We start from the raw sequence: 25,734 nt of genomic DNA, 5'->3' as shown, positions 1-25,734 counted from the left end.
CAGAATCCTCCCCAACAACAACCCCCTTACAGCCAACCACGGAAAGCTCCACAACAATTTCCACATCTGGAATCACAACAGGAACATCCTCCACAGAATCCTCCCCAACAACAACCACCCCTGGGGGAACCACGGAATCCCCTGAGACGGAAATCTCCACCGCTTCCACGGAACACTACACATCCTCTGGAGAAACGAAAAGCTCCACAACAATTTCCACATCTGGAATCCTAACAGGAACACCCCCCACAGAATCCTCCTCAACAACAACCACCCCTGGGGGAACCACGAATTCCCATGAGACAGAAACCTCCACCACCTCTACAGAAGGATTGAGTGAAATCTCCACATCCACAGAAGAAACGACAAGGTCCACAACAATTTCCACATCTGGAATCCCAACAGGAACATCCCCCACAGAATCCTCCCCAATAACAACCACCTTTGAGGGAACCACGGAATCCCATGAGACGGAAACCTCCACCGCCTCTACAGAGGGACCCGGGGAACATTCCACATCCTCAGGAGAAAATGAACGCTCCACAGCAACTTCCCCACCTGGGACCACCCCAACAGCAGCCCCGACTAAGCCCCCTTTGACAAATTTCAATATCACTTTCCACATCGCAATGGATTTTACTGACGACCTGAATAATCGGTCCTCCGAAGCGTACCAGAACCTGGAGGCGAAAATCAGGAAGATGGTAAGTTTTACAACCTTTCCACCCCCCTGGGGGAGGGGGCACAGGGGAGGGGGAGTGCTGCCCCCCCAGCCTCTCAGTATGGTGAAGGGGTGGGGCCTGCTCATCTGTAAAGAGTAAGGCAGGTATCTCTCCCCTTCCCCGGAGCTATGAAGGAGTCGGGGAGCTGCATCCAAGGTCCCTCTAGACTTTGGCTTAATGGTGATTGTAAACCCCTTTTCGTGCGCGATCTCCTCTAGCTATGGCTGCCCCACACTTTTCCCTCTGTGACTCTGTATCACAGGGGAGGGCAGAACCAGTCAAGGATTGGGCCCTAGAAACTGAGTTTATCTCCTAATACAAAATGCATACCTCCCCTTTCTTCCACAGTATGATGACATTTACAACTGCTCTACGTGCGCTGCTGAATATGGGACATATCTTGGATTCACTGTGAACGGATTCAGGTATGGAAGGTGGATTAAATGAGGGCTGGTGAAAAGTGTCATGTTGGGTTTTCTGGTTCTCACATAAACAAGAGCAGCATAACTGCACCCACCTGCTCCCAACCCTATGTTGACTGCAAGGGTCTCATTCAGAACAGCTTGTCCTCTTTCTGTAGTGCTGCAAAATACAGCCCTTGCTTCTGAAAGCTTAAGAAATACCTTCACCATGCTCTTCAATATCCTTTAGTGTTGCCCAATTACCTGTAAAGTACTTCACAGCCACATGGAAACATGAAAGCAAGCTGCCAGGGCTAGGTTGGTAGCTCTGTTCATTGAAGGCAAGAGCAGTAAAGGGGTCCCAATGCCAACCAAGTGTAAACTGTTTAATTATTACATTTAATTTTACTGTTTACTATTAGATTTGAATGAATTATTGAATATTGCTTTATTTGATATAAGTTGTTTATTTTAAAGTTATTTTGAGTTTTTTGTATTGGATCAGATTGCTTTATTATTAATGTTTGATGTTTTATTATTATTTTTATGTGTTGGAAGCCACCCAGAGTGGCTGGGGCAACCCAACCAGGTGGGCCAGGTATTTTATATATATATATATATATATATATATATATATATATATATATATATATATATACACACACACACACACACCACATGCATGCTGAGGCATAGAGCTGAAGAGAAGTAGCATCACAATCCTCAGACTGGGGTGTGCACTTCTGCACATGAATCCCAACTGCACTCTTTTCAAATCCACATCTTCCATTTAAAGTGTTATTATGTCACTTTAAACTGTCATGGCTTCCTCCAAAGAATCCTGGGAGCTGTAGTTTGTTACAGGTCCTGAGAGCTGTTTGGAAGTCCCTTTTCTCCTCCCAGAGCTACAATTCCCAGATTTTCTTGGGGAGAGGGATTGGATGTTAAATCACACTGGAAATTTTAGCTTTGGGAAGGAAACAGGAGCCGCCTAAAAATTCTTGGCACCCTTAAGAACCTGCAACTCCCAGGATTCTTGGGGGGCGAATCTACATCTCTTCAGTGTGGTATAAGTTTGCTGTAAATGGATGATGTGGAGAGATAGGTAGATAGATAGATAAGTTGTGTACCTTCCTCCTAGGATTACAGGGTGGTTTACAATATAAAACCACAAAAATACATAAACAAAATAAAAAAATTCCTTCCAGTAGCACCTTAAAGACCAACTAAGTTAGTTCTTGGTATGAGCTTTCGTGTGCATGCACACTTCTTCAGATACACTGAAACAGTAGTCACCAGACCCTTCTATATAGTGAGAAGGTGGGGAGGGGTATTACTCAGAAGGGTGGTGGGATTGGGTGATTGGCAGATAGCTGTGATGAGCCTGTTGACGACTCTTAACGACTGCAATAGGTCTTACAGGAAAAAGCAAGGGGTGAGAAGGTGAAAAATGGCTTTGTCATGTATAATGAGATAAGAATCCAATGTCTTTGTTCAGACCAGGTCTCTCCATGGTTTTAAGTTTGGTGATAAATTGCAATTCAGCAGCTTCTCTTTCCAGTCTATTTCTGAAATTCCTTTGTAATAGAACAGCTACTTTGAGATCTTGTATAGAATGTCCTGGGAGATTGAAGTGTTCTCCTACTGGTTTCTCTGTCTTGTGGTTCCTGATGTCGGATTTATGTCCGTTTATTCTTTGGCGTAAGGTTTGGCCTGCTCTCTCGCCTCAACCGTCGCTCCCGCGCTTCCTCCCGCGTTCAAGCTCTGGGAGGAAGACCTTTCATTGCCTACAGACAGCCACCCAATCTTAAACAACTCCTAACCCACAGTCAAAACAAAATAAAAAAATTCCTTCCAGTAGCACCTTAAAGACCAACTAAGTTAGTTCTTGGTATGAGCTTTCGTGTGCATGCACACTTCTTCAGATACCCACAATAATACTACAACCAGACTTAACACGGACACTGGCACCAGAGCCTGCAATAAACCCAGATGCCAACTTTGCTGCCACATACACCCGGACAACACCATTACTGGCCCCAACAACATCACACATACCATCTCGGGACTATTTAATTGCTCATCGTCTAACATTGTGTATGCCATCAAATGCCAACAGTGTCCTTCAGCTCTCTATATTGGACAAACAGGCCAAACCTTACGCCAAAGAATAAACGGACATAAATCCGACATCAGGAACCACACACGAAAAGCATGCACACGAAAGCTCATACCAAGAACTAACTTAGTTGGTCTTTAAGGTGCTACTGGAAGGAATTTTTTTATTTTGTTTCAAGTGTAAACTGTTTAATTATTACATTTAATTTTACTGTTTACTATTAGATTTGAATGAATTATTGAATATTGCTTTATTTGATATAAGTTGTTTATTTTAAAATTATTTTGAGTTTTTTGTATTGGATCAGATTGATTTATTATTAATGTTTGATGTTTTATTATTATTTTTATATGTGTTGGAAGCCACCCAGAGTGGCTGGGGCAACCCAACCGGGTGGGCCGGGTATTTTTATATATATATATATATATATATATATATATATATACACCACATGCATGCTGAGGCTGAGGCATAGAGCTGAAGAGAAGTAGCATCACAATCCTCAGACTGGGGTGTGCACTTCTGCACATGAATCCCAACCACACTCTTTTCAAATCCACATCTTCCATTTAAAGTGTTATTATGTCACTTTAAACTGTCATGGCTTCCTCCAAAGAATCCTGGGAGCTGTAATTTGTTACAGGTCCTGAGAGCTGTTTGGAAGTCCCTTTTCTCCTCCCAGAGCTACAATTCCCAGATTTTCTTGGGGAGAGGGATTGGATGTTAAACCACACTGGAAATTTTAGCTCTGGGAAGGAAACAGGAGCCGCCTAAAAATTCTTGGCACCCTTAAGAACCTGCAACTCCCAGGATTCTTGGGAGGGAATCTACATCTCTTCAGTGTGGTATAGGTTTGCTGTAAATGGATGATGTGGAGAGATAGGTAGATAGATAGATAAGTTGTGTACCTTCCTCCTAGGATTACAGGGTGGTTTACAATATAAAACCACAAAATACATAACATACTAACAAACAAAAGCAATAGAAAAATTGAAAAGGTGAGATAGATGGTTTAATTCAGTGTTTCCCAACCTTGAGTCTCCAGCTGTTTTCAAACTACACTTCCCATCATCCCTGACCACTGGTCCTGCTAGCTAGGGATTATGGGAGTTGTAGTTCAAAAACAGCTGGAGCATCAAGCTTGGGAAATACCGGTTAACCAAAGGCCCAAGATAAGGGGCATATTGTTGCCTGGCGCTTAAATATATGTAATGAAGGTGTCAGGTGAACCTCCTTGGAGAAAACATCCCACAAAGCCTACTGAACCTCTCACAGAGGAAGGGCCTCAGATGATGATCAAAGGGTCCAGGTTGGTTCCTATGGGAAGAGGCAATCCTTGAGATACTGTGGTCTTGAGCCATTCTCTATATAAGAGACAAAGACCTGTTGTGTCCTTATTTTCTTACATTAATCATGCTTCTTAATATACAAACATGCCATGGAATAATTTCAGCTCAAAATTTATTGGATATGGCATCTGTGTACACCCACTCGTACACAATTTGGTCTGAAACATACAGTTTCTCCACTCACATTTGGACGGTCACATTTCAAATCCAACATTTCCACTTTGAATATGAATTCTCTGCACCACCACCGGTACAAATCATAGTGATGCGAGGGAACTGAAAAGTCACCTAGTGCAACCCCATGCCAATGTGCAGTAAATCCACGGCCACAGCATTGTTGATAGGTGGCACTCTCCACAATAACCCTAACAAAGAGGGGTGAAACAGTTTCCGAATCAGCAAGTTCCACTATTGAAAGACTTTCAGGGTTGTTTCTTTCGGGCCAGGTACTGAAGACATATTTCCACAAAACGTTGTACAACATTGAAGTGCCTTGGCGTGCTCAACACAGCCAAGCGCTACATTCAAGGGCCAGAATGCAGAATGCTCAGTGGCAGAGGATCTGCTTGGCATGCAGAAGGTCCCAGGATCAACCCCCAGCTTCTCCAGTTAAGGCTGGGAAAGACCCTGGAGAGCTGCTTCCAGTCAGTGCAGATGATACTGAACTGAGTGGACCAATGGTGCAGCTCACCATATAGCAATGTCTTCTTTTCCTCTATTTCTGCAAAGCATGCGTGTTCCTCCACTGCAGGGGGAAGGAATAAAAGGCCCTTGAGGTCCCTTCTACCTCTACAATTCTGATTTCATGCCAATTTATGCTCAGGCAAAAAACAATCCTCTCTGGCTGCGTTCCCTGGGAAAGCCAGAGATTTAAACCGAGGACCTTCTGCATTCAAAGCAGTTGCTCTTCTGCTGAGTGATGGGAATGTGGGGCTGTCAAGCTGCAGTTCCAGATCCGCCAACGCTTCTCTTTTCCCTTTCCAACGTACAGAAGTGGTTCAGTGCTGGCAGATACAACAGTACAGTTCGAGAAAAGCGCAGGTGTTTCCACCGAAGTGATCAGAACAGCTCTGAGCAACGCAACAGAAGACCAACTGCAGGGTCTCAACCTGACTCAGATTGAAGGTGAAGGACTGAAGGATGAATAGTGGGAGGCTATATACCACAGCAAGGCATCCCTCGGGCTGTGTCTGCGACACAACACTCAGAGCCCCTCATGCAGCTCCAGGCACAGAATTCCCTTCCTGGAAGTTTAGGCAGGTTTCCGGCCCTCATTGCTGAAACTGGGATGATTTCTGTAGATTAATATGCACACAGCAAATTGCATTTTGCAAAACAACAGTGCGACGCTCAGGCAGGAAACACACCAAATATTTAAGGCCTTTGGTTGGACAACAAAGTAGCACTAAAGCTCTCCATCTATTGGCACAAGGATTTCTCTCTGCACAGGAGAATGCTCTCCTCTCACCACACCCCTCCTGAAACTGCTCTGGGGGTTCTCCCCAGCCCTCTGGAGCAGATTTGGAGGGAGGGAGGAGAGGGGGAAATGTCCCATTGAGCAAGCAGCAAGCCTTGCGAGGACAGGACGCAACAGCTGCATGCCGCCCACTTCAGTTTGCCCCCAAGTATCCTGGGAATAGTGCTTGAGCGCTCACAGAGCCATGATTCCCAGCATCCTTAGCGAACCGCTTCCCATGATCCTTGCGGATAACCTATGCATTTAAACATATGGTAGGTACAGAGCATGAGGAATGTAGTGAGGTTGCAGAATCCAACTTATTTCACCACAGATGATCTACCCAGTGAGCTATGGGTCTTCCCCACAGATTTCCTCCACAAAGGGAGAGGAGTAAATGGACATGGAGGGGACTCCCACCGGAGACTCCTACCTACACATTCCTTCCATCACGGGGTGATGGTGGGCTGGAACGCTTGACTGTGGAGGCAGCTTCCGGGTCTCCTTCCAGGGGCTCCTCCTGCTCCAGCTGGGGGGCCCCTCTTGCCCCATTGATCTGCTTCCTGCTTAGGTGGTGCCCATAGAAAGAGCAGAAAGAGATGCTCAAACTTCAACAACACTCGCAGGTGACTATGGGGATGGAGATCAATGGAGCTGAAAAGGGCTGGGAGAGGGACAAACGCAAAGAAGGGGGCTTCCCCTAATCCTGAAACTAAGACTCCAGCCCAAGCTTGAGCACCTCTAGGCACAATCCCTGAGCAGGGCAGCAGGCCTGCCTCTTCTTCCTCCGCCACAAATCTTTTCCTTCAGGGAGGGGTCCTAATGAGATCGTTTCCTTTCACCTCAGTGACCGAGCAGGAGACGCCAACGATGCCTTCTCCCACCACGACTAGCACCACCTCAAAGACAAGCACACCTAAGCCCCCCAAAGAGAAAACGTTCACCATCACTTACCACATCACAATGAATTATACTGAGGACTTGTCGAATCCGTCCTCCGAAGCATACCTCAGCCTGACTAAGAGAATCGAGAAGATGGTAAGTTCTTTGGCCTTTCCACCCCCCTGGGGGAGGGTGCGCAGGGGAGGGAATGCTGCCCCCCAGCTTCTCAGTCCGGGGGTGGGGTGGGGCCCACTCATCTGTAAAGAATGGGGCAGATATCTCTGTGCCACTGCAGAGCTATGGGGCTTCCAGGTTTTCGATGCAGTTTCCTGGGGATTGTCAGCCCCTATATGCAGTCTTCAATTCCCCCTAGTCCCTGCTGCCCCACACATTCTCCTCTGTTCCTCTCTTTTCCTGTGGGGTGGGGTGGGGCAAACAGAAAGTGAGAACGCTGACTTCATCCCAGCCATGTCACAAGCCTCAGAGAAAGAATTAATAGCATAATACAACATACGTACTACCCTTTTCTTTCCACAGTATGAGGACGTTTTCAACTGCTCGGGATGCCCTGCTGAGGGGAAATATATGGGATACACGCTGAATTCTTTCAGGTACGGAAGGGGGATTAAATGAGGGCACCCACCTGAGCTAGGTGGGTCGTGGGTCCAGCTGAGTATAGGGCAGCTTCCTGTGTCTCTCTGTGTTTCTGCTAAGCATGTACATGACTCCACTGCAGGGGGGTGGAATAGATGGCCCTTGAGGTCCCCTCCACCTCTACAATTCTGGTTTCATGCCAGTTGATGCTCAGGCAGAAAACAATCCTCTCTGGCTGTGTTCCCTGGCAAAGCCAGAGATTTAAAACAAGGACCTTCTGCATGCAAAGCAGCTGCTCTTCTGCAGAGTGATGGGAGTGAGGGGCTGTCAAGCTGCAGTTCCAGATCCACCAACGCTTCTCTTTTCCCTTTCTAACGTACAGAAGCGGTTCAGTGCTGGCAGATACAACGGTACGCTTCCAGGAAAGTGCAGATGTTTCCGCCGATAAGCTCCGCACTGCTCTGAGCGACGCACCTGAAGACAAACGGCAGGGTCTCAACCTGACTCAGATTGAAGGTGAAGGGCTGAAGGATGAACAGTGGGGGCTGGGTACTACAGCAAGGCATCCCTCGGGCTGTGTCTGCGACACAACACTCAGAGCCCCTCGTGCAGTTCGAGACACATAATTCCCTTCCTGGAAGTCTAGGCAGGTTTCTAGCACTCAGTGCTGAAACTGGGATGATTTCTGTAGATTAATATGCACACCGCAGATTGCATTATGAAAAACAACAGCATGACACTCAGGCAGGAAACACACCAAATATTTAAGGCCTTTTGGTTTGACACCAAAGTAGCACTCAACCTCTCCATCTGTTGGCACAAGAATTTCTCCCTGCACAGGAGGACACTCTCCTCACACCGCACCCCTCCTGAAACTGCTCTGAGGGTTCCCCCCCCCCAGCCCTCTGGAGCAGATCTGGAGAGGGCACAGGCTTCACTTGGGTGGGGAGGGAGGAGAGGGGGAAATGTCCCATTGAGCAAGCAGCAAGCCTTGCAAGGACAGGACGCAATAGCTGCATGCCGCCCACTTCAGCTTGCCCCCAAGTATCCTGGGAACATTGTTTGAGCGCTCACAGAGCCATGATTCCCTGCATCCTTAGCAACCTGGTTCCCAGGATCCTTGCGGATAACCCATGCATTTAAACGTATGGTGGGTATAGAGCTTGAGGGATGTAGTGAGGTTGCAGAATGCAGCTTATTTTACCACAGATGATTTACCGAGTGAGCTATGGGTCTTCCCCACAGATTTCCCATTCCTCCCCAAAGGGAGAGGAGTAAATGGACGTGGAGGGGACTCCCACCGAAAACACCCTTTCCTACCTACACATTCCTTCCATCACGGGGTGATGGTGGGCTGGAACGCTTGACTGTGGAGTCAGCTTCTGGGTCTGCTTCCAGGGGCTCCTCCTGCTCCAGCTGGGGGGCACCTCTCGCCCCATTGGCCTGCTTCCTGCTTAGGTGGTGCCCATAGAAAGAGCAGAAAGAGATGCTCAAACTTCAACAACCCCCGCAGGTGACTATGGGGATGGAGGTGACTATGGGAATGGAACTGAAAAGGGCTGGGAGTGGGACAAATGGAAAGAAGGGAGCTTCCCGTAATCCTGAAACTAAGACTCCAGCCCAAGCTTGAGCACCTCTAGGCACAATCCCTGAGCAGGGCACCAGGCCTGCCTCTTCTTCCTCCGCCACAAATCTTTTCCTTCAGGGAGGGGTCCTAATGAGATCGTTTCCTTTCACCTCAGTGACCGAGCAGGAGACGCCAACGACGCCTTCTCCCACCACGACTAGCACCACCTCAAAGACAAGCACACCTAAGCCCCCCAAAGAGAAAATGTTCACCATCACTTACCACATCACAATGAATTATACTGAGGATTTGTCGAATCCGTCCTCCAAAGCATACCTCGACCTGGCTAAGAGAATCGAGAAGATGGTAAGTTCTTTGGCCTTTCCACCCCGCTGGGGGAGGGGGCGCAGGGGAGGGAATGCTGCCCCCCCCCCAGCCTCTCAGTTCAGGGGTGGGGTGGGGCCCGCTCATCTGTAAAGAATGGGGCAGATATCTCTGTGCCACTGCAGAGCTATGGGCTTCCAGGTTTTCGATGCAGTTTCCTGGGGATTGTCAGCCCCTATATGCAGTCTTCAATTCCCCCTCGTCCCTCTGCCCCACACGTTCTCCTCTGTGCCTCTGTTTTCTGGTGGGGTGGGGTGGGGTGGGGCAAACAGAAAGTGAGAACGCTGACTTCATCCCAGCCATGTCACAAGCCTCAGAAAAAGAATTAATAGCATAATAATAGCTTCGTACTACCCTTTTCTTTCCACAGTATGAGGACGTTTTCAACTGCACAGGATGCTCTGCTGAGGGGAAATATTTAGGATACACGGTGAATTCTTTCAGGTATGGATGGGGGATTTAATGAGGACACCCACCTGAGCTAGGTGGGTTGTGGGTCCAGTTGAGTCTAGGGCAGCTTCCTGTGTCTCTCTGTGTTTCTGCTAAGCATGTACATGACTCCACTGCAGGGGGGTGGAATAGATGGCCCTTGAGGTCCCCTCCACCTCTACAATTCTGGTTTCATGCCAGTTGATGCTCAGGCAGAAAACAATCCTCTCTGGCTGCGTTCCCTGGCAAAGCCAGAGATTTAAAACAAGGACCTTCTGCATGCAAAGCAGCTGCTCTTCTGCTGAGTGATGGGAGTGAGGGGCTGTCAAGCTGCAGTTCCAGATCCGCCAACGCTTCTCTTTTCCCTTTCTAACGTACAGAAGCGGTTCAGTGCTGGCAGATACAACGGTACGCTTCCAGGAAAGTGCAGATGTTTCCGCCGATAAGCTCCGCACTGCTCTGAGCGACGCACCTGAAGACAAACGGCAGGGTCTCAACCTGACTCAGATTGAAGGTGAAGGGCTGAAGGATGAATAGTGGGGGCTGGGTACTACAGCAAGGCATCCCTCGGGCTGTGTCTGCAACACAAACTCAGAGCCCCTCGTGCAGTTCGAGACACATAATTCCCTTCCTGGAAGTCTAGGCAGGTTTCTAGCACTCAGTGCTGAAACTGGGATTATTTCTGTAGATTAATATGCACACCGCAGATTGCAATATGCAAAACAACAGCATGACGCTCAGGCAGGAAACACACCAAATATTTAAGGCCTTTTGGTTTGACACCAAAGTAGCACTCAACCTCTCCATCTGTTGGCACAAGAATTTCTCCCTGCACAGGAGGACACTCTCCTCTCACCGCACCCCTCCTTAAACTGCTCTGAGGGTTCCCCCCCCCAGCCCTCTGGAGCAGATCTGGAGAGGGCACAGGCTTCACTTGGGTGGGGAGGGAGGAGAGGGGGAAATGTCCCATTGAGCAAGCAGCAAGCCTTGCAAGGACAGGACGCAATAGCTGCATGCCGCCAACTTCAGCTTGCCCCCAAGTATCCTGGGAACATTGTTTGAGCGCTCACAGAGCCATGATTCCCTGCATCCTTAGCAACCTGGTTCCCAGGATCCTTGCGGATAACCCATGCATTTAAACGTATGGTGGGTATAGAGCTTGAGGGATGTAGTGAGGTTGCAGAATCCAGCTTATTTTACCACAGATGATTTACCCAGTGAGCTATGGGTCTTCCCCACAGATTTCCTCCCCAAAGGGAGAGGAGTAAATGGACATGGAGGGGACTCCCACCGGAGACTCCTACCTACACATTCCTTCCATTGCGGGGTGATGGTGGGCTGGAACGCTTGACAGTGGAGGCAGCTTCCGGGTCTCCTTCCAGGGCCTCCTCCTGCTCCAGCTGGGGGGCCCCTCTCGCCCCATTGATCTGCTTCCTGCTCAGGTGGTGCCCATAGAAAGAGCAGAAAGAGATGCTCAAACTTCAACAACCCTCGCAGGTGACTATGGGGATGGAGGTGACTATGGGAATGGAACTGAAAAGGGCTGGGAGTGGGACAAATGGAAAGAAGGGGGCTTCCCGTAATCCTGAAACTAAGACTCCAGCCCAAGCTTGAGCCCCTCTAGGCACAATCCCTGAGCAGGGCACCAGGCCTGCCTCTTCTTCCTCCGCCACAAATCTTTTCCTTCAGGGAGGGGTCCTAATGAGATCGTTTCCTTTCACCTCAGTGACCGAGCAGGAGACGCCAACGACGCCTTCTCCCACCACGACTAGCACCACCTCAAAGACAAGCACGCCTAAGCCCCCCAAAGAGAAAACATTCACCATCACTTACCACATCACAATGAATTATACTGAGGACTTGTCGAATCCGTCCTCCGAAGCATACCTCAACCTGACTAAGAGAATCGAGAAGATGGTAAGTTCTTTGGCCTTTCCACCCCGCTGGGGGAGGGGGCGCAAGGGGAGGGAATGCTGCCCCCCAGCTTCTCAGTCCGGGGGTGGGGTGGGGCCCACTCATCTGTAAAGAATGGGGCAGATATCTCTGTGTCACTGCAGAGCTATGGGGCTTCCAGGTTTGTGACGCAGTTTCCTGGGGATTGTCAGCCCCTATATGCAGTCTTCAATTCCCCCTCGTCCCTGCTGCCCCACACATTCTCCTCTGTTCCTCTCTTTTCCTGTGGGGTGGGGCAAATAGAAAGTGAGGAGGCTGACTTCATCCCAGCCACGTCTCAAGCCTCAGAAAAAGAGTTAATAGCATAATACAACATTCGTACTACCCTTTTCTTTCCGCAGTATGAGGACATTTTCAACTGCACAGGATGCCCTGATGAGGGGAAATATCTAGGATACACGGTGAATTCTTTCAGGTACGGAAGGGGGATTAAATGAGGGCACCCACCTCAGCTAGGTGGGTTGTGGGTCCAGCTGAGTATAGGGCAGCTTCCTGTGTCTCTCTGTGTTTCTGCTAAGCATGTACATGACTCCACTGCAGGGGGGTGGAATAGATGGCCCTTGAGGTCCCCTCCACCTCTACAATTCCGGTTTCATGCGATGATATGCCCAGGCAGAAAAGAATCCTCTCTGGCCGCATTCCCTGGCAAAGCCAGAGATTTAAACCAAGGACCTTCTGCATGCAAAGCAGCTGCTCTTCTGCTGAGTGATGGGAATGTGGGGCTGTCAAGCTGCAGTTCCAGATCCGCCAACGCTTCTCTTTTCCCTTTCTAACATACAGAAGCGGTTCAGTGCTGGCAGATACAACGGTACGCTTCCAGGAAAGTGCAGATGTTTCCGCCGATAAGCTCCGCACTGCTCTGAGCGACGCACCTGAAGACAAACGGCAGGGTCTCAACCTGACTCAGATTAAAGGTGAAGGGCTGAAGGATGAACAGTGGGGGGCTATATACCACAGCAAGGCATCCCTCGGGCTGTGTCTGCGACACAAGACTCAGAGCCCCTCGTGCAGTTCGAGACACATAATTCCCTTCCTGGAAGTTTAGGCAGGTTTCTAGCACTCAGTGTTGCTTCTACAGATTAGTATGCTCATTGCACATTGCATTATTCAATACAATGGCATGGTGTTCAAAGCAGAGAATGCACCCTACATTTCAAGGACGTTGGGTGGACTCAAGCATAGCGCTAGATCTCTTCCTCCATCAGCATGAGGATTTCTCCTTGTGCAGGGGGACACTCTCCTCTCCTTACATCCCTCCTGAAACTGTTCTCGGGTTCCCATGGCCTTCTGGAGCAGATCTGGAGGGAGCATAGGGTTCACTTTGGAAGGTGGGAGGAGAGCGAGGACTGTCTCATTCACAGGCATAAATCCTTGTTAATGGTTAAACACCAAACATTTAAGCAAACTTCCCCCACCTCGTCCCTGGATCCTGGGAACTGTACTTTACCACAGGGAGCTACAATTCCCAGCACCTTTAGAAAAGTACAATTCCCATAATCCTTCAGGGTATTCCATTCAGACAGGGGTCTTTCCCAGCCTTACCTGAAGATGCCAGGGGCTGAACTTGGAACCATCTGCACGCAACGCAGATGAGCCATGGATCTTCCCCACAAATTTTCCATTCTTCCCAAAATGGTCATGGAGGGGACTCCCATTTGAGACGCCTATTCATACCCATTCCTGCAGGTTTAAGGTTGGCTTAGCTGCTTCACTGGGCTTCTCCAGAGGCTGATTCTGCCGCAACTGGGGAGGGCACCTCTCCCCCCACGGATCTGCAGTGTCCAAAGAAATAGCAGAAAGGGACAATAAAACAGGGGGTGTGACATCAACAACACCCTCAGATAGCTAGGAGGACAGAGATCAACAAACTGCTCTTAAATGAAATGGAAAATGGCTGATGGTGAAATGCAGTGAAGGGGGCTTTCGGTTACAAAGGCGTATGGAATCCTGAAAATTGAATCAAATCTTGCTCACCTCTAGTACCAATCCCTGAAGAGGACCACAGGCATGTCTCTTTTTCATCAGCCACAAATCCCTCAGGTGTTTCCCTAAAGTGGGTTATTAATGGGATTCTTTGCTATCTTCCAGTGACCTCAGACGCCACGGAACCCCCCAGCCCCCCGCCCTCAACAGCAACTTCCCCCCCAGCAACCACCCCAACAACAACCTCAACTACAACCACCCCAACCACTCACCCAGAGACTGTCCCAGGCTGGGGCATTGCTCTCCTCGTTTTAGTTTGCATCCTTCTTCTCCTGGCGCTCATCGCCTTCCTGATCCTGGTAAGTCTCTCAGCCTTCTTTCTCAAAATCAAGCTGGTGGAGGTGCAGACCCACTGGGCCCAAAACAACAGCTCCGCCACCAGCTACATCAACCTGCCAGGTGGCTGGAGACTCAGGGGGCTGGCTCTATATAGACTCAGAGCCAGAGGTGCAAGACTAGTGGGTGTGGTTGGGCAGAGCCAATGGACCACCTGGCAGACATGGGGAACATAAGAAAGAACCTGCAGGATCAGGCCTCGTGTCTATCTAGCTTAGCATCCTATTTATTACTCAGTAGTGAATCAGACGTGCCTGGCGATTTCTAGTCCTCATTGCCATAACAAGAATAAATGAGGCAAATTAGTGTGCATGTTGCAAATTCCACTGCACAGAACAATAGTTTGATTGCCAGGCTGCGTATGCATTGGGTAAAATGAAACATAGAGCTAAATCTCTTGTCCCGTCAACCCTCCTGTCTTCCTTGCCACCCCAGTATATGCCCTTTGGAGGTACTGCCATGGAGCATGGAAGTGCCATTGAGCTGCTGTGGCTAAAGAGCCTTAAGAAGAGCCTTGCTGGATCAGGCCACAAAGACCCATTTAATCCAGCCTCCTGTTTTCCACTACAGCAGCCAAGCGCCTGCCTCCAAAAAAACTCACAAACAGGGCAACAATAGCAGCAGCTGTTACTTTTTCCCAACTGGCATTCAGAGGTAGAGTGCCTCTGGAGCTGGAGGCTTCCTTTAGCTACCCTAGCTAATACCCTTTGATTGCTAATAGCTCTTTGGACCCACCTACCAGCGGCATGTCACCCTTGGAAGGTTGCCCAAAAGCGAATGCAGCCCGCTGATGAAAATAGGCTCCCCATTTCTGTCATACGTTGTTACTCAGAAGTAGAACTTGGAATCCTAGAACTGTAGAGTTGGAAGGGACCAACGGGTCATCTAGTCCAACCCCCTCCTCTCAGAGCTCTCTCTCACCTTCCCAATCCATCTCTCCCAGCAACATGACCTTTCCTTACACTTACTCTTCTTCACTCCCTCCCAGATCATCTACTGGTGTCGACGGAATCACCGAGGGAAACTTGATTTGCTCAGCAACCAAGACTCCTACCACGTCATGAGTGAGTACCCGACGTACCACACACACGGGCGATACGTTGCCCCCGGAAGCAAGCCTAACCCATACAGCGAGGTGAGCAAGAGTCACTCACCCAACCCAAATCCTGGGGTGCTCTTTAGTGACCCAGGACATAGTACATAGGAATGTTAGAAACTGCCATGCCCCCGAATAAGCCCATTGGTCCATCTAGCCTAATATTGTCTTCACTGACTGGCAGCGGCTCTCCATGATTTCAGACAGGGGGTCTGGAGATGCGAAGCAAATGCTCTCCCCTGAGCTATGGCCTTTCTCCCTTAAGAGAAAGATTCTAGTCCTCAAGTTTCTGAATGAAGGGCTGATTAAAACAGGATGCTGCTTTATACCGACTCAGATCGTTGGTCCATCTAGCTAAGTGTTGTTTGCACTGACTGGCAGCCCTACCTAGAGATGCAGGGAATTGAACCTGGCACCTTCTGCATGCAAAGTAGATGCTCTATCCCTGAGCTACATCCCTTCCCTCAAAAAGAAAGGCCTCATGATTCTAAACTCAGTCGGTATAACATGAGACCCTTAACCTGAAGTTCATGGGTTCGAGCCCCATGTTGGTTGAAAGATTTCTGCATTGCAGGGGGTTGGACTAGATGACCCTCGTGGTCCCTTCTAATTCTACAGTTCTATGAAATAGGAATGGAGGAAGCTGCCTTATACAGAGTCAGGCCCTTGGTCAATCGAGCTCAGTTTCTGTTTCCATTCCTAGTGCCTCCCCCACCTATACCCTTCTAATCTAATTCCTCTCCTCCTCCCCCCCCAAAAAAAAGAAGCCCCATAGAAATAGTTAATCGTTTCATGCAGGCAGGCATGAATTTGCCACATGGCACCTACTTGTCACCAGTGTTATTTATGTGGGGCTCTGGGGAGGTGCGCCTGGTAGCTTTCAGGAACAATTTAAAAGCATTCCTGTTCACCCAGGCATTTGATGGCTGAAAGACATTGTTCCTGGCAACCCTGGGTTCACTGTCTGAGGGACTGTTTGTAAATGCTGTTAGAAAGTTTTAACTGTTTTTAGAATTATTATTAATAATATTATGCTGTACATCTGACTGGGCTACCCCAGCAACTCTGGGCAGCGTCCGACACATTAAAAGACATCAAACATTAAAAACTTCCCTGTACAGGGTTGCCTTCAGATGTCTTCAGAATGGTGTGTGTATTATTATTATTATTATTATTATTATTATTATTATTATTATTATTCTCCTCACCCTGGGCACCTTCAGGAGGACACCTTCAGCAGGAAGGGCGAGATATAAATTGAAATAATAATATTTTTAAAAACCACCCACATTGACATTAGAGAGATTCCAGGAGTTCAGGCCCCTGCCCCTTAGGTGCTTAAAATCTGAAAAATTGGGCAGAAGAAGGTAAACAAACGCAGACTTCCAGTCAGGCCTTAAGAATTGGAGGGGTTGGGGCATAATGGGAACTATCCCAAGCCCCACCATGTTTGCAGGCGAGATAGGGCCGCAAGTCAGTTGTTTGCCTCTAAATACCCCTGCCTGTCCTACCCATTTCCCTACCCTGTATTACTCCCCCTATGTCAGCCTTTCCCTTGCGGGCAGAGGCCCTGCTTGCTGAGCGACGTCAAGGGGTTTTCCCTGCAGCCAGCATCTCTGCCCGTCATGATGGAGGACACCCTGAAGCCCCTGCCTCTCATCCTTCATGACACAACGGTTTCACCGCTGCCCTCGAACCCCACAGCGGGTTTCCCTGCCCTCCACCTCCGCCCCAGAGTTAATCTTTAATGGGGCAGCTGGTGCGAAAGGCCGCAGCTGTGGTCACCGTGGCAACGGCCAACGGCTGCTTCGGCCAAGGCTTCGGCCTAGCGCACCTGAGGCAGCCTTCGGCCTGTTGCCATGGAAACCTTTTTCCTTCCTCCAAGGCCGAGGCCTGGGGAACTTCCACAGACAACACCCACCCACCCTGCTTCCTGACAGGCCGCTGACCCTTGAGAACGGTCAGCGTGACCGTCATGGCTGGGTAGGCCATGTTGCCAAGGCGACCTGCGCCAACTGACCCCAGCAGGGCCTCTTGGGTGTTAGGTGGCTCTCAGGAAGGGGTGGGTGCCATTGCGCATGGGGCAGGGAGAGGCCTGCTAAAGTCACCTCGGCCATGCGCCGTGCCCCGCTCGCTCCCCACAGAGCCGGGTGCATCTGTCCTGTTCCCTAGGCGGCTCCGCTGAGCAAACATGGAGACGTTGAGCAAATATTTAGCTCGGCACCCTGGGACTGTTTGCAAATCTAGGAGGAGGGGAGAAAGAAAGAGGGAGCAGGGTCAAGCCTGGCACCTCAGGTCCCTGGAATGGCTTCACCCTCCTCCCTCCCGCCCTGTCCCCTTGCTGCAAATGAATACAGTGGGACTGAGCCCCTTTGCCCTTGGTGTGGTTGCCTGGGGGTACGTGGCCAGCACCTCAGCTGGCCTGGCCGCTCCCCAGCCTCGTGACTGGGCAATGTTTACACATGACACTGAGCTGCTTGTGATGTTTCTGGCCGCCGTCCAAAGCTCTTTCCTCAGCAGCTGGCTGCTGCTCCCAATGTTTTTAACCCCTCTGGGGGAGCGACACTCAGTGAGGTCGATCTGGGCCCCCTGGACGTTGGGGCAATTGCATGCGCACGGCCCTTCAGCTTGCTCCACCTTGGCTTTTCCCTTCTCAAAATGGGATAAGCAAGGCGCTAGCCCTCAGTGTTCCACAGGGAAAGGTGGAAATGCACCCGAGCTCTTTGCTTCTCTCCGTTTCCTCAGCGTATCAGGCTGGAGAGAAACAGTGGGAAGTGAAGAACATGGAAGGCTGTGTCCAGTGTCTGTGCTACTCAGAGCAAACCCATTGCAATGGGTGGCGGTGGCAAACATAGCTCCCCAACGGGTCAACTTTAAGGAGAACTTAGCACTTTAAACAGTTATGGCTTCCCCCTCAAAAAATAATTGTGGGAGCTGTAGTTTGTTTGGGGAGCTAAGAGTTGTTAGGACACCCTCCATTTGTCTCCTGGAGCGACAGTTTCCAGAGTTTTCTGGGACTGACTGTTAAACCACTCTATTGATGACTATATTCTACCTCCCCTGGTGGAGGCAGAACTGCTGATGTGCTCAGGTCCCACTTTAATAATAATAATAATAATAATAATAATAATAAATTTTATTTATACCCCACCCTCCCCAGCCAAGACCGGGCTCAGGGCGGCTAACACCAAATATAAAAACAATTGATTAGAATACAGCTTAAAAAACAAAATTAAAATACATTAAAATGCAGCCTCATTTCAGTGGAACTCAATGAAAAACTTTTTTTGGGATAAAAACGCCAAGTCTTCACCAAGGCTAACTATCCAAACTGGTCCTACATGGGCCAGAAAAAAGCCAGGGAAGTCCCCAAATAGGAGTTCCAACACAGAAGGAGAAAAGAAAAAAGAAAGAAAGGGGGGGAGGGAATCAAACTGATTCCAAGCCAAAGGCCAGGCGGAACAACTCTGTCTTACAGGCCCTGCGGAAAGAAATCAGATCCCGCAGGGTCCTGGTCTCATGAGACAGAGCGTTCCACCAGGCCAGAGCCAGTGTTGAAAAGGCCCTGGCTCTGGTTGAGGCTAATCTGACTTCAGTAGGGCCCAGGACCTCTAGAGTGTTGCTATTAATGGACCTTAAGGTCCTCCATGGGGCATATCGGGCTTCCTATGGCGGCATCTGCTTGGCCACTGTGAAGACAGGGCCACTGGTCGGATCTTGGAGGCCCCTTCTGATGCTCTTATGGGTTACTGTGAGGGAAGGGTCTGGGGTCCATGCCCTCCCAGTGGACTTCCTCCATGGGGCATATCGGGCTTCCTATGGCGGCATCTGCTTGGCCACTGTGAAGACAGGGCCACTGGTCGGATCTTGGAGGCCACTTCTGATGCTCTTATGGGTTACAGTGAGGGAAGGGTCTGGGGTCCATGCCCTCCCAGTGGACTTCCTTTTCTGATGGACCGCTGTGGGGAAAAGGATGCTGGGTTAAATTGGCCTTTGGCCTGATCCAGCAGGGCGTTCTTTTGTTCCACCAATGGCAATCAGACCATCCTGTGAAGCTCATGACCCACAGCCGGGACAGAGCCACCCCTGTGGGGAATATTCCCCCCCCCCCGATGCTGTTGAACTACAACTCCCATCAGTCCCAGCAAGCATGACCCACGGCCAGCAATGATGAGAGTTGCCATTCATCAATTTCTTGAGGACCAAAGGTTCCCCACACTTACACAAGATGGGGGCACTGGCAACCTTAGGGAGACCCTTGAGGTTTGCAGAAGTGCAAAGAAAATATTTAGAAGGGGGGAACCTAAAGAGTGGGGGTCCCAAAAACAACCAGGTAAAGACAGAGCATGTTCAGTGAACCTTAGTGCCTTTTGTTTGGGGTGGGTGGAATGGTAAAAGGTAAAGGGACCCCTGACCGTCTCTGGGGTTGCGGCGCTCATCTCGCTTTATTGGCAGAGGGAGCCGGCATACAGCTTCCAGGTCATGTGGCCAGCATGAATAAGCCGCTTTTGGCGAACCAGAGCAGCACACGGAAACGCCGTTTACCTTCCCGCTGGAGTGGTACCTATTTATCTACTTGCACTTTGACGTGCTTTTGAACTGCTAGGTTGGCAGGAGCAGGGACTGAGCAACATGAGCTCACCCCGTCGCGGGGATTTGAACCGCCGACCTTCTGATCGGCAAGTCCTAACCCACAGGGCCACCCGCGTCCCTTCTGGGTGGAATGGAGAATGCTGCAAAAGGGCAGGGCTGGCGGGCGGGCTGCAGCCTCAGCACTCTGTGTTGCAACTGGGCCCACCTGGTTTAAATGTACAACCCTTGGTTCAAGGTCGCTCACAAAGATGTTTTCAAAAGCAAGGCTAAGGGATGTTAACAATGTTCCAGGAAGCCTTCACACATGCCGGCCCTGACCAAGGCAAAGCTGTCCACAGGTGGTGTCATCCAAAATCTGCCTCCCCACCCTGCAATAGTACCCTATTTTTGCCACTTGCCTCACCTGTACACCTTGCAGCTGATCTGCCCTTATTTGCTCATATCCTCCAAGTTCCAACCTTTTCAGCATGCAAACAGGCATATTTGTTTGCTTTTCAATGTTACGTGATAAAATAACTCCTCGTGCCTTTGCTGGGAACAGGAGGCATAATACGTCTTTTATGGGGCCTGATGACTGGCACGCCTCACAAAAGAATTTTGGACATTTTCGCTTCTGAACTTCCCTGTTGCCAAGGTAAAGGTCTCAGTGGCCTTCTGTGTAAATAGAATTAGCACAGGATATTCCAATATTCAGAATTTTAAAACCTATGTTTGTCCATGCGTAAGTTATTCAGTCCAGTGTCAAATCAGGAAGGAGCAAGTTTAACATGGCCAGAAGGCTTTGTTGCCGCCAAGCTATAAACCCACGAGTCTGTGAATGGGTCAAGATTTGGACCCACGTCTCCCAGTTTAAACCCTTTCAGATAAGCAGTTTGCTGTTGAATGTTCACAGGATCAGAGCGTGTAAAACTGTTGGCAAGCCTGTACAGATCACTCTACTTTTTCTCTATGCTGTATCCAGTTTTACTCAAAACTAAATCAGCTGAAATGCCCGTTAGCCATTAATGGCCATTCATGTCAATGGATCTGCTCTAAGTAGGGATGAATGGTCCTGCCCATTTTGAGTCTCTCATTTTCTTATTTTTCCAAGCTTAGTTTCAGTTATCTACGTACCTTCCTACTGTGGTTTGTGATTTTTTTTTTGGGGGGGGGAGTAGGGAGGCGGGATCCTCATGAAAACTTCATCAGCTTATTAGTACAAATTTCTCCTTTAAAAACCCACGTTTTTGTATGCCGTTTTGACTTAACATACATATTTTTGCAAATAATTTATTCTAATATAATGCATTTTGTATGTTTTATATCCCTACAATATAGGCATTTTTAGTAAACGTTATCTGGAGAATTGCATCTCAGAATTCAAAGTACAGATTTCAAAGAATGGCTGTGTTTCCATTCTTGTACTGTTTTGGAAAGTCCAAATTCAGTAGGTTCTGCTTGAAATGCAAACTGAATCAATTTTCTCTCCCGTCCTTCAATCTGAGTTTGAATAATATTGAATAAACACACTGGACAGATGGAAATACCATTGGTGGAACCTTTTCTTGCACAGCAATGCAAGAAGCATTACATCTCCTGTTCCATTTCTCTCTTACTAATGGCAGAGGAGCAAGGCCGGTAGAGAGAAGATGGCAACCCTGGAGCCAAATATGTGAATATGGTTAGTCGCTCAGCAGGGGATGTTTAGCGCCAAAGCACAACTTCCTACATGTTTTAGGTGATTGTACTAACCATTTCCTTTCTGTGTTTTTCCCACAGAATCTTCCCAGGAATGGTAATGCTCCCTTCTCCTACACCAACCCCACAATGGCCAATGATGAACTGTAGGCGGAGCACACCCTACAGCTGGACTTGGCAAGGGGGGGTTTAGCCAGAACCTGGCTGAGCCAGGTAAATTCAGGGATACTGTTGGGCTTCGATGTGAATGTGGGAAGGATGAGTTCTGCAAACAACCTTGGAAATAGCCACTCGCCTACTCACCTGTGGTGAGTTTCAAATTGCCTGAAGGCGAACAAGCAGCACAATTTCAACAACTGAAAGAATCTCTTCTATAGATGTGCCAAAAAAATCCACCCCTTGCAAATGTGTGGTGAGCGAGCAACCCTCTCCAAAGCAGTGAGGACAACTAGGGAATGCTTTGCAAAGCTAGCTGTGTCCCTCAAGCCTGGAATGTTATGCTCTATCCAGCAGAACTCCCTGTCACAAGATCTCAGCAGGGCTCAAAAGATCAATGGGAGATTCTCTTGCACTGGACAAATTAACTAAGAAGATGAGGACGAAAGGAAACCACCTAAGCTGCTGAACTGTAAATTCTGAGTTTCCAGACTATTTCCCCCATCACCACTACGAAAAAGTTGAACTTTTTTGCTTTTACTTTTACTAATTAATTTTATTTTTATTAATATTAATATTCTATTAGTGATTTTTGTAAAAAAAATTCAAACTGCAATATAGGAGATCAACATGTACATAAATATGCAGGTCCTGCTTTCCAAACGCTCACTCTGCAAGAATTCACTTATCCAAACATGAGGAATTACTACCCAAACCTCGCTATACACATTGCAAATTCAGATATGCAAACATAGAGCATTTTTTTTACTTCCTTGTTTGCCTTTTGCTGGTTGGCTGCAGAACAGAACTGAATTGTAGCGATCTGTATTTTAGTAAGGTTTCAGAGGGTTTTCCTAAGGGGTGGGTTTGATTTGTATTTATTTCTTATGGCTTTTAGAGGCCAAACTTCCATGGCTGGGAACGCATTAGAAATTCCCCCATAGGAATCAATGGAAATCGTCGACTCCTTATATGAACTCTTGCCTCCCAAACGATTTCCAGGGGACGCATTGTGTTCAGATAGTGGGACCTGAATGTACTGCCTTTTGGGGGAGTTTTGTCTGATTAGGATGCAAAATCTCAACCCCCGTGAAACCTGGGAGAGGGCAGAGTGCAATAATCAAAATAGCCGTGCTCCAATCTTTTCTCCCCCATAATCCTGCTCCACACATGGAACAATCCTTGCTCCAGACAACCTTGCCATCTCTGAATACTAGTTGCCAGGAATCACAGGTGAGGAGAATCGCTGTTGTGCTCAGATCCTGCTTGTTGAGGCATCTGCTTGGCCACTGTGAGAACAGGATACAGGATTAGGTGGGCCATTGCCCTGATGCAGCCGGGCTTTGCTTAAGCTACAGCATGTTCCCCCAAAGTGAGAATGCAGAGGGGCGACGTGCTTCTTGACCTTATTTCCTCCACCTCAGCAAGCAAGAATTCCAGAGGAGTCAAACCCAGATGCATGAAGGAACAAGATTAACCCGAAATATTTATTTAAGGTGGAGAGGAAAAGAGTGTGCCCTTTCTTGCCAACCCAGGATCCTTAAGTTTCAATGCTGGGGTTACCTCTCCCCTCCCCTCCAAAAATCCTATGCTTCCATAGGGATGCTGTCGTTCCAGATCTGCATTGTACAGGAGAAAGTCCACAGTCCTCTCCACACAGATTTCTAATCAGTCAGCATTGTAATGGTAAATGCTTTGGAGGGGAGGTTTTTGAAAGCCAAATTTGGCAACTGCCTTATCTGCAAATCCTGGTGCTCATGGGGGTGTCTCAGTGGACAGTTTTGTACAACAGCAAACCTCAAAATTCTTGGGTGAAGGGTTTTGGATTTGTGGGGGGAGGCAAACAGGGCATGGGAAGGAAGAGGAAGTGCCGTGGCTTCTGTGAAAAATTCTATATTTATAACATTTCACAATAAACGGATCTACGTTGGTATTGAGGGTGTGTTGCTTTCTTTGCTTTTGGGGTAGGGACCAGGAACTTCAGAGAGAATTGGGTTTCTTTTTATCACCTGGCTAAGGCTGCAAAGTTTTTTACTGGCTTGGCTGACACACACAAAGCAATGGAAGATGCATCTGAACCCATGTTTTCTCTGGGCCCGTGTCACTGACTTTTTGGCTGCAGAGGAATGGGAGGAACGCGCTGGAAAACCACCAAAGGAGGAAGGCTCAGAGCCCTGGGATTGGTGGTGGGGCGACGATGCAAGTGGTCAGAGAGAGAAGACTAGGAAGAGGAGGTTTCGGAAGAGGAAAAGGTCACAGGGTTTAGTGAGCTGGGAGAGTCGGTGGCAGAGAGGAGTCCAGAATCGGAGGCAGGAGAGTGGGATGAGGGAGGCCAAGAGGCATAGCTGTCAACTTACAGATTTGAAAATAAGGGACCAGCAGCCTTGAAAATAAGGGGCCAGCAGCCAAAATAAGGGACCTGCAGCCTCACCTGTTCCAGGCACTCCAGTCTTCCTGTCCTCCTGCAGTCTGGTCAAACTCATGCTGGTAGCTTCGAGAACAATGTCCAACCAACTTTGTAACCAGAGGTTCAACTGAATAGAATCTGAATCACATGCACCACAAGGCCTATGCAGCCTCAACTTAAGATGGCTCCCCGGCCTGGCTTTGCACTGCAAAGTTTGCAGCAGCACGTGCACCAAAATGGCGTCCAGCATTCAAAACCCCCCTCAGCTTGCATTAACTAGCCACACACAAGGCATGCAAGCTCCACCCCCCAGTCGTTCTTAGACTTCTTATTGGGTGAGCAACACAGCCAAGCAACACAGTTGGAGCCTCCCTCCTCCCTGGCCGGCAGGGAGGGAGGGAGAGGAGCTGCTTCCTTTGAAATTTAAGGGACATCATTTAAGGGACATCTATCAATAAGGGACAGCAGCGGGACATGGCGCTGGAATAAGGGACTGTCCCTTCAAATAAGGGACACTAGACAGCTATGCCAAGAGGCGGAGATAAGTCAGGCTGGTGAAGAGTCACAGGTGTCTCTCCCACCCGCTGTGACAAGCTCCCTTCTCCACTTGTCTCCCAGAACCAGAAGAGGCATGAAAAGAGTGGAGCAGAGGCTGGCTGCACACAGGCGCAGTCTCTGATTGTTTGGAAAAAGCCCTGGGGAGTAGGAGACTTAACTGACGGCTGTGGAAAGGCAGGGATTTCAGTCCCAGCAACTGATTTTCACAGGGTAAGGCTACCGGAAATAAGCTGCTCTGCTTATTAGACCTGACACTCAACCACATCTGTGGCGATCATGCTTTTGCTAATAAAGAGATAACTCCAACTTTGAACGGGACGCGGGTGGCGCTGTGGGTTAAACCACAGAGCCTTGGACTTGCCGATCAGAAGGTTGGCGGTTCGAATCCCCACGACGAGGTGAGCTCCCGCTGCTCGGTCCCTGTTCCTGCCAACCTAGCAGTTGAAAAGCACCCCAAAGTGCAAGTAGATAAATAGGTACCGCTCCAGCGGGAAGGTAAACGGTGTTTCCGTGCGCTGCTCTAGTTCGCCAGAAGTGGCTTAGTCATGCTGGCCACATGACCCGGAAGCTGTACGCCGGCTCCCTTGGCCAATAAAGCAAGATGAGCGCCACAACCCCAGAGTCGGTCATGACTGGACCTAATGGTCAGGGGTCCCTTTACCTTTACCTTCCAACTTTGAACAATGTGATTACTGACCAGCACACTCCTGTAAGTGGAGCAAGAACTGGGTGGGATGGGGTGGCAGAAACAGAAACATTCTCAGTGCCCAGAGATCCCCGAGTATCTGTGGGGCAGAAGGGAATGGAAAGCTGAAGGGGAATGGAATGGAGAATTGCCCTCAGACCAGCCCCTGTCTACCTCACAGGGTTGTTGGGAGGATGGCAGGTTGAAGACCACGTTGGCCATTTTGAGCTCCTTAGTGGAAAAGTCTGATGTGCTTGTAAGTAAAAAAAACCTTTCTGACGCAGTGGAAGCCTGCGGACCACATTTCTGTCCCATACAACCACCCCTTGCCATTTCAAAAGGAATTACATAGCAAATTGCGGGTCATAAGATCATAAAGTAATAAGA

The 25,734-nt window shown here is 48.9% G+C and overlaps 1 protein-coding gene and 2 long non-coding RNA genes across 9 annotated transcripts; 1 reads left to right on the top strand and 2 right to left on the bottom strand.

The window, feature by feature from the left end:
- Positions 1 to 337: 337 nt before the first annotated feature.
- Positions 338 to 11,812, bottom strand: LOC307205830. The gene is made up of 2 exons (XR_013834090.1): positions 11,764 to 11,812; positions 338 to 647 (listed from the first exon to the last, which is right to left on the bottom strand). It is a non-coding gene; the product is annotated as an uncharacterized lncRNA (long non-coding RNA).
- On the top strand, positions 571 to 23,271 carry MUC1 (mucin 1, cell surface associated; the record flags this gene model as incomplete). 7 transcript variants are annotated; one of them, XM_079958077.1, is made up of 15 exons in its annotated part: positions 571 to 704; positions 1,071 to 1,147; positions 5,583 to 5,716; positions 6,895 to 7,085; positions 7,467 to 7,540; positions 7,906 to 8,039; positions 9,266 to 9,456; positions 9,845 to 9,918; positions 10,284 to 10,417; positions 11,630 to 11,820; positions 12,198 to 12,271; positions 12,637 to 12,770; positions 13,945 to 14,138; positions 15,164 to 15,239; positions 21,623 to 23,271. In XM_079958077.1, 15 exons carry the CDS (start codon positions 630 to 632, stop codon positions 21,640 to 21,642), a joined length of 1,773 nt encoding a protein of 590 aa, XP_079814203.1. In that variant the 3' UTR covers positions 21,643 to 23,271. The 7 variants fall into 7 exon arrangements, with proteins under 7 accessions (XP_079814203.1, XP_079814202.1, XP_079814205.1 ...); XM_079958076.1 differs by having other exon boundaries at positions 15,164 to 15,310; XM_079958079.1 differs by lacking the exons at positions 5,583 to 5,716; positions 6,895 to 7,085; positions 7,467 to 7,540 and having other exon boundaries at positions 15,164 to 15,310.
- Positions 12,634 to 13,524, bottom strand: LOC307205886. Its single transcript, XR_013834154.1, has 2 exons — positions 13,399 to 13,524; positions 12,634 to 12,728 (listed from the first exon to the last, which is right to left on the bottom strand). It is a non-coding gene; the product is annotated as an uncharacterized lncRNA (long non-coding RNA).
- Positions 23,272 to 25,734: the final 2,463 nt, after the last annotated feature.

The sequence above is a fragment of the Podarcis cretensis genome (genome assembly GCF_951804945.1).
Source record: "Podarcis cretensis genome assembly, chromosome: 16".
Lineage (NCBI taxonomy): Eukaryota > Metazoa > Chordata > Lepidosauria > Squamata > Lacertidae > Podarcis > Podarcis cretensis.
Note: the sequence above shows the minus strand (reverse complement) of the source record. Positions and strands in the feature narration are given on the sequence as shown.